At 37.5% G+C, this 9,105-nt stretch overlaps 1 protein-coding gene across 3 annotated transcripts in view; it reads right to left on the bottom strand.

Annotated features, from left to right (window-relative positions):
• Window positions 1-276: 276 nt before the first annotated feature.
• SRSF12 (serine/arginine-rich splicing factor 12) overlaps window positions 277-9,105 on the bottom strand; it is a 12,530-nt gene continuing 3,701 nt past the window's right edge. For all 3 annotated transcript variants that reach the window (XM_008581245.1, XM_008581242.1, XM_008581244.1), the window contains exon 4: window positions 277-2,034. In XM_008581245.1, coding sequence (XP_008579467.1) covers window positions 1,665-2,034 — 370 coding nt within the window. In that variant the 3' untranslated portion in view covers window positions 277-1,664. The remainder of the gene's footprint in view (window positions 2,035-9,105) is intronic.

Genomic DNA, 9,105 nt, shown 5'->3' with positions numbered 1-9,105 from the left:
AAAGAGATAATGATTTGTGAATGCAGAGTAATGACATTATAATCAATTTCTAGTTATTACTTTAAATGACTGCATGTATGTGTATGGACTTATATATTTACTTAGAATATATAAAAATTACTATTAATATTTGTTTTACTCATTCTTCAGACTATTCTTTCAATTTTCAATAGTGCCACATAATTTTATAACTAAATTTTATTATAACTGAACACCTCAAAGAGTTGTAGTTGTGAAATAAATTTTGCTATGATTAAATAAAGTCTATTCAGAAAGTACAATATACATGAATTTATGGTATTTGTCCAAGTATTACCAGCATACAAATTATTCTGTAAAGTTGTTTCTTACATATAGGGTCTAAAATGCAAAGAAAAGTGAATTTGTATTCAAAACAAATAGAAGCAACACTGGCTCCAATATACTAAAAATACAAGATAAGACAGATTTTTTTCTTAAGCACTCTGGATACAAATATTAACTCTATGGGTTGAGAACTTTTAAGTCTCAAGAGAATAATTCAACAAGGTATACAAGTAGAGCTCTATAAATATAACCCCCATAATAATTATATGCAAAACCATTTTATCACAAATACTACCAAAACCCTGTGAAAAACATAAACTACAAACACATTTTAAAAGGATCTCTTAACTATAACTACAAAAGCAAAAAATATCAACAAAGTTATATGGTTTAAAAAAATGAAAGGCAATGTAATGTAAAATTCAAATACTACAAAGTTTTAAAGATGCAGTCTTGTCTTAATAGAAAGTACTAAACACTATTTCAAACTAATAAAGACATTCTATATAGTTTAAAGTTTTGAGCTTAGAGCTCTAAAAGGAAAAAAATTAAACAGCAGGTGAAAAGTAGGTATGTAGAAATAATGGTATAAAATATGATTTTATACAAAATGTATCACTGTTCAAATATGTAAGGCTTAATAAGAATATTTTTGGATTGTGAGTGTTGCACACCATAACTTTTAAAGAAGTTGTCTCAAACCTTTCAAAATCCAATATTTCTAAAATGTTTTGACATTTCTGAAGTGAACATGGTACAGGACACAATTTCATGTCAACTTACCTATATTGTTCCATCCAATAAAAATAAAACCTTCTTTGAGCTCAAGAGAGAATGCATCTTTTGAATACTTGATCTCTATATAAATTCTACTTTCTGGAATGTCAAATTTTGTAATATGAACTAATATCAACCAGGAATTGGCCCAAGTTTAAATAAGACACAAAAGAGACATAGGTGTCAAACAGTTTAAGTCTGCCCTATGCAATTATACAGTCATAATTTTTACATGAAAGTGCTTTAAAGTAAAAAATATTTTTGTAAAAGTATCCAAGTAGAATTTTCTAAATTAGTTCAATTTTACCCATTTCCTTTGAAAATAACCCTTCTGCCACAATGTAAACAAAAATGGTCCATAAAATGGTGACATATGATACATCATAATTTGTGGTGTGGGCCCTTAAATTGAGACAAATCTTTATTAATCCAAAGCTAGAGAGCTTTTATTTTTTCTTACACATGCCCAAAGTAACTAATATCAACTCACATTTTCTGTAAGCCTTGAAGAATTTTTATTTAACATAATGAGAGGTTTAATAACTTATATTAAAGACTATGTAGTGCTCTTCAGTTGCTGTTCACCAACTGTTTTTATGACGATAACTCTGAGATCTGGAATGTGACCGAAAATGAGAATGTTTTGCTGTTTGTGCTTTAGTTTCAGAATTGGTGTACCCTTTGGGAGATTTACATGGGGATCTTGCTATGGAGTCAGAATGTCTTCCATGTGATCTTGATTTTGTTCCTGAGCTAGTCTGCTTTTGAGGTGAACTTGATTGTGATTTTCCTATTGACTTGGATCTTTTTTGTAAGGACTTGGACCTTGACCGTCCTCTAGATCCAGAATTCCTTCTTGGAGTTCTTGACTGCCTTGCTGAGGTAGACCGCCTTGGTAGTGATTTGGAACGAGATTTAGACTGGCTATAAGAAAATCGTCTGTGTCGAGACCTGCAAACATTCATAATGTTAGAGCATATATTTCACACAAAACAATAGGTTAGAAAATAACACTTTCAGTAAACTTTTATACTTAACATAACAAATGGGTCATCAGTACTGAAAAATGTCCTGCATATTTATATTTAGTCTGGGTTACACAACTCTTAAGAGATACAAAAATCTGAAGGAAAAAAGATTTAAAAAAAAAAAGGAGAGAGAAAGAAAACAATTATTTCAAGTTTATCAAATAATGCTTATAAAAACAAAAACCTAGAAGCAGGACTTCTGGGTGCTGCCATGATAGAGCAGCTTGTACTAGACTAATCTTTCCATAGAAAACAGCTATGTAACATTTATGAAACAACTGTTCAAAGGCATTAAAAGCATAACTTGAGGGGTTACAAGGCTTGGCTCTTTTACTAAGACCATCTTCCATATGACAGCATGGGGGAATTGAGTCCAACCATACAATGACTGTTTGACTATGCTGAAGAGATAGAAGTTAGAATTTAGAGCTACCAAAATGGCTGGGACTTGAGAGGCAAAATTCCAGAGACAAGGGAAAACAGACCAAACAGAATCCCTAAAATCTGCCTACAGATTCTTTTTAAGTCACTGGCTATCTTATAAGTTGTACATGCAAAGGATGAGACTCCAAGAGGCCAGCAGAAAATAGCAATTGGGAAATTCAAGAACTGAGCTGAAATTTAATCAGACACACAGTGTTGGGGAGCGAGGCTGGAGTTCAAGCCCCTAAGAGGTTGAGAAGCCTTGGGCAAAAATCCAGGCTTTCGGGCCGGCCCGGTGGCGCACTGCTACAGTGCGCCGCTTGGGAGCGCGGTGGCGCTCCCGCCGAGGGTTCGGATCCCACATACAGACCGGTTCCCGCTCACTGGCTGAGCGAGGGGCGGGCGCAGCACCGAGGGTTGCGATCCCGTTGCCGGTCCCGGTCCAGTACGGGCGCGACACTGAGGGTTGCGATCCGTTGCCGGACACGAAAAAAGACAAAAAGGAAAAAGAAAAAAAAAAAGATGACATAAGATGGACTTAACAGCAATCTGGATATAGCAGAAGAAATAGTGAACTGAAATATTATTAGAAAAACATCCTACTGAAACATGAGAGAGAAGGAATTTTAAGAAATCCCGAGAGGAAGAGATATGTGGCATATGGTCACACAGCCAAGATGAAAGATTCAATAAAGCAGAAGCAATATTTGAAGACATAATGGCCTAGAATTTTCCAAAACTAATAAAAGGCATCAACTCACAATTACAAGCTCAATAAACCCCTAAATAGGTAGAATAAATGAGAGGTCTGCAAAAGATTCATGGAAAATGCATATTATGAAAACACTATGCATGGATTTCAAATTTTTTTTCCACCAAAATAAACTCATACTAACCTGTTATAATGTGTCTAAACAGGATCTAGTTGGAGGCATTAAGAAATATATGACATCAATTTGAAAAGAGTCCCTATCAGAGCAACATGATTTCTGCTAAAACTGAAGCAAGAATAAACATGAAACTGATGGTGAGGCTTGGGTGGAAGAATGGGGAAGGTGGAAGCCTGCAGTGACAGACCATCCATCTCAATTTGCCAGGAAAAACATTAATGTTATTTGTGCCCTAATTGAAGATGGCTGACAGTTTAACAGCAGAAACAACAGCCAACACTACCATACATCTCAACTGGCTCAGCTTACACAATTCTGACTGAAAAATTAAAGTGGAGCAAACTTTTTGCTCAATGGGTACCAAAATGTTGTGCCCAGATCAGCTTTCAACAAGAACAGAGCTTTCAGTGGAAATTTAAAACAAGTGGAATCAAGATCCTGAATCATTTCTTTGAAGGACTGTAACAGGATATGAAACATGGTTTTACCAGTATGATCTTGAAGAAAAAGCACAATCAAAACCATGGCTAACATAGTCCAGTGAAAGCAGAGACGGATCAGTCAAGAGGAAAGATACTGGAAACAGTTTTGGGGAAGCTTGAGGCATTTTGCTTCTTGACATTCTGGAGGGCCAAAGAATGATAACATCTGCTTATTATGAGAGTGGATAAAGTTAGCCAAAGCTTTAGCAGAAAAATTTCCAGGAAAGCTTTACCAGAGAGCCCTCCACAACAGTGCTCCTGCTCATTCCTCTCATCAAACAAGAGCAATTTTGTGAGAGTTTTTTTTTTTTTTTTTAATATTCTTAAAAAGATGACCAGTAAGGGGATCTTAACCCTTGTCTTGGTGTTGTCAGCACCACACTCAGCCAGTGAGCGAACCAGCCATCCCTATGTGGGATCCGAACCTGTGGCCTTGGTGTTATCAGCACCACACTCTCCCGAGTGAGCCACGGGCCGGCCCAGTTGTGAGAGTTTTGATGTGAAACATTAGGTGTCCACCTTACAGTCCTGATATGGCTCCTTCTGACCTCTTTTTGTTTCCTAATTTTTTTTTGTTTGTTTGTTTTTAAAGATGACCGGTAAGGGGATCTTAACCCTTGACTTGGTGTTGTCAGCACCATGCTCACCCAGTGAGCTAACCGGCCATCCCTATGTGGGATCCGAACCTGTGGCCTTGGTGTTATCAGCACCGCACTCTCCCGAGTGAGCCACGGGCCGGCCCAGTTGTGAGAGTTTTGATGTGAAACATTAGGTGTCCACCTTACAGTCCTGATATGGCTCCTTCTGACCTCTTTTTGTTTCCTAATTTTAAAAAATGTTTAAAGGGCACCTATTTTTCTTTAGTTCTTAATGTAAAAAAAGAGTGCACTGACATGGTTAAATTCCCAGGACCCTCAGTTCTTTAGAGATGGACTAAATATGACTAGTATCATTGCTTACAAAAGTGTCTTGAACTTGATGGTGCTTATGCTGAGAAATAAAATTTATATTCCTTATTTTTATCTTTTAATTCCATTTGTCTATGAACTTTCTTTCTTTTTTTTTTCCTTTTTGTCTTTTTTACTGCCCAGCAACGGGATCGCAACCCTCGGTGTTGTGCCCGCACTGCGCTCAGCCAGTGAGCGGGAACCGGTCTCCACATGGGATCCGAACCCTCGGCGGGAGCGCCGCCGCACTCCCAAGCGGCGCACTCTCCAGTGCGCCACCGGGCTGGCCCATGAACTTTCTGAAGTCCCCTCATACAAAGAAAACTACACTAGGCATGTCACAGTCAAACTACAAAAAACCAAAGTCAAAGAGAACATCTTAAAAGCTGCCAGAGAATAAAAGACAAATTACCTTCAAAGCAGCAACAATAAGACAGCTGATTATAGGTATCAGAAAAACAATGGAATGGCATTATTAAAGAAAGAAAAGAAAAAACCCCAAACCTGCCAACCTAGAATTCCATCACCAGCAAAAATATCTGTCAAAAATGAATGTAAAGAAGTTTTCATACAAACGAAAGGTGAAAGAATTCACTGCTAGCAGACCTGTACTATAATACTTAAAAATCTTTAGACTGAAGGAAAATGATACCAGCTAGAAACACTGAACTAGAGGAAGGAATACAGAACACTGGGAAGTGTAAATATATTGAAGTAGAAATATATTAAATATATTATGGAATAAATACACAGTCTTTTAGAAATTATTAAATTTCAGTTATTTCATAGATAGCTGTAGAAAACAAAATGGGAAAAATGTCTTTGAAAAGAAATCCTAACATATGAAAAAAAGGCACTATATTTAGACTAAAGGTGGCTAAGAGAAAATTTTAGTATTTTTCAATAATATTTAGAGTTCTAATACAGTTGTCCTTTGGTATCCATGGGGGATTGGTTCCAGACACCCCCCCCACCACACTCCCCATGGATACCAAAATCTGGGATACTCAAGTCACACAGTTGGCCCTGCAGAACCCATGTACATGAAAAGTCAGCTCTCTGTATAAGTGGGTTCTGCATCCCTTGAATACTGTATTCAGTATTCAGACTCAAGGTTGGTTGAAAAAACTCCACAAATAAGTGGACCTACACAGTTCAAACCCATGTTGTTCAAGGATCAACTGTGTATAAGAGTACTTGAAAAAGTTCACGGAAAAATGGAATTAAAAGGTAATACAATCTTTCTACAACTTTCTGAAGACCTCTTGGACACATTCATTGACTTGAAGTCAACAAAGACTTATGGAATACCTAATATGAGCTAAGAACTACTGCTAGCTGCTAGGGATATACTCATGAATAAGACAAAAGTCCTTGTCCTTCGGGCCGGCCTGTGGCTCACTCGGTAGAGTGCGGTGCTGATAACACCAAGGCCACGGGTTCGGATCCCATGTAGGGATGGCCGGTTTGCTCACTGCCTGAGCGTGGTGCTGACAACACCAAGTCAAGGGTTGAGATCCCCTTACCGGTCATCCTTTTAGAAAAAAAAAAAAAAAAAGTCCTTGTCCTTCAAAGAATTCATAGTCTAGTGACAGCAACAAACTAGTTTTTTTTCTACATCCAGAGAAGGCAAAATAAGACAAAGGCAAAATAGATCTCCTTTTACAGTACATATTAGGTTTATATATATTCTGATCCACATTCACACAAACATACACACACACACACACACACATAAATATACACTTACACCTACCCACCCATACAAAATCTGATCCTAATGAATACTTTGAGAGCTAGGTTAAGATTTGCATTCTCTATAAAAGAATTTTTAAAATGAGAAAAATTGGGTCAGGGAGGTTAAACAATGGTCTTTTAACTAGTACAAAGAAGAAAAGCATTGTCTTGAAAGATGTGGTCCTTTCTATCCCTAATACCCTATGATGACTGGGGAAAATTAAAGGCCACTTTTTTTTTTTTTTTTTCAAGCCAAGTGTTGTACTTTACTTCCACTAGAAGGCAGACAATGATGTGAATATCTACCTTATTTAGATCAACCAGGAGGAATAAACTGGTTAACTAAGGTTCTAATGCATTTGGAAACAATTTAAATTTTTAATGAAGGCAATGGAATTTTCTTTTTTCTTTTACAAGCTAAATCATTTTCACCAAGGCCAGTGGATTACTTATTATTCAGTAATTTAGGGCAGTGCTGCTTAGGTAAAAACTGACATCTACTTTGTCCTTTGATTTATAGATTAAACCATTCATTTTATATATACCAATCACATTCTAAACCTAAACTAAATTATATATTTGTATATGTGTGTATGTATACATATAAACATAGTTAGAGGATATACATATAAAATTCAAAGTAATCTAAACTGTTGTACATTACTCCCTTATAATATTCATGTCCTCTGTGAAGCTAGAAGCAGTATAATTGATATTGGTGTTGTTTTCCTTTATGCAAGGCATGTAAATTAAGAAAACAGTCTTAATTTGGTCTCAACATGTTTTAAATTCTATAAATACAACTTTGTGTTTGAGTATAGAAACAATATATCATAGCCTAAATTTCAAATAGCCTATCAATGGAAAAAATCGTTTTCCTTTAGCCATGGAACAAACTGGGTCATTCTCCACAAGATGTAAGGGAGGTTTATATTGTTAGTCTACCAGAGACAGGATGATAATAAAGATGAAGATCTAAAATATGCTATGGCTGTTTATAAGTAGTTCTTCAACAATCTTGGTAATGGCCCAATCCTGACCTGGGTTCTCACAGCTTATAAGAGGAGCTTAAAGCTTCCCCAGCTTCACATCTACCCAAGGATGGGCCAAAATCAAAGCATTTGGATCACATCAGAGGTGAGGTACTTATTTGACATATAAGATTTGATGGCTCTGATAAGGCCACACTTTCTAGCAATTAGGATTCTTGGGTATTAAAAAGCCACAGAACGTGGATGTGGTTCTCTCCTCTTATCTTTCCTTTCTACTTGGCTGGAGAAATAAGAGCCAGGCCACTTCACAATCTTGGTTTTAGAACTAAGGACTTGGGGTAATGACGCTCTCTCTTTGGCTCTGCTATGTATACCCTGTGTTAGACTTTTTCTTGTCTAGGCTCTGGGAGTTGAGGAACGGAGGGACTGGGAGTGAAAGTGAACAGCTGTGGTAAATGGCTTTGATTTGAAGCTATGTGGGCCTATCAAGCTTAGGTGTACTACATGTACTACATGATATTATTGTATATGCTGATATTCTTTAAGAATCCACCTTAAAATTCTATGTGCCGGGCCGAGCCCGTGGCGCACTCGGGAGAGTGCGGCGCTGGGAGGGTGGCGCTGGGAGTGCAGCAGCGCTCCTGCCGCAGGTTCGGATCCTATATAGGGATGACCGGTGCGGCCGGTCTCAAAAAAAAAAAAAAAAAATTCTATGTGCCTATGAAATAATTACAGCATTAAAACTGAAGATAAATACTATAAATGTTTAAGAATTTAGGCATACCAATACAATTTCAGTTATTATTTCAATAGCTTCATCATGTAATTAATTTCCATTGAGATTTACTATTACTTGTATTCTAACAGAAACAAATTCCTGGCTGGCAAAATAGATAACTTGGGGGCTGGCCCAGTGGCGCACTGCTACAGTGCGCTGCCTGGGAGCGCGGCGGCGCTCCCGCCGAGGGTTCAGATCCCACATACAGACCGGCCGCTCACTGGCTGAGCGAGGTGCGGGCGCGACACCGAGGGTTGCGATCCGTTGCCGGTCACGAAAAAAAGACAAAAAGGAAAAAAAAAAAATAGATAACTTGCAAATATCTCTTCTCCTTAAATTAACTATTTTTTATGTCTTCTTCCTACAATACTGCCATACTTGGAATTTATTCTTGATAATAATTTACCTATTATAAGTACATTAATTTATACTAGTTGACCTCCTTTCACAAATGATTGTATTATATATCTTACAAGTTTAGTCATTTTCAAAACTCAAGATTCTGGGGCCGACCCCGTGGCGCACTCAGGAGAGTGCAGTGCTGGGAGCGCAGCGGCACTCCCGCCGCGGGTTCGGATCCTATATAGAGATGGCCAGTGCGCCCACTGGCTAAGCGTGGTGCGGGCGACACTACACTAAGGGTTGCAATCCCCTTACCGGTCACAAAAAAAAGGACAAAAAAAAAAAAAAAACAAAACTCAAGATTCTGAATTTTGAGTCTCATTTATGAAAAAAAATTTTTTTT

This window comes from Galeopterus variegatus, unplaced genomic scaffold, assembly GCF_000696425.1.
Source record: "Galeopterus variegatus unplaced genomic scaffold, G_variegatus-3.0.2 Scaffold2306, whole genome shotgun sequence".
Lineage (NCBI taxonomy): Eukaryota > Metazoa > Chordata > Mammalia > Dermoptera > Cynocephalidae > Galeopterus > Galeopterus variegatus.
The sequence above is the reverse complement of the archived record's forward strand: the minus strand, read 5'-3'. Positions and strand labels throughout refer to the sequence as shown.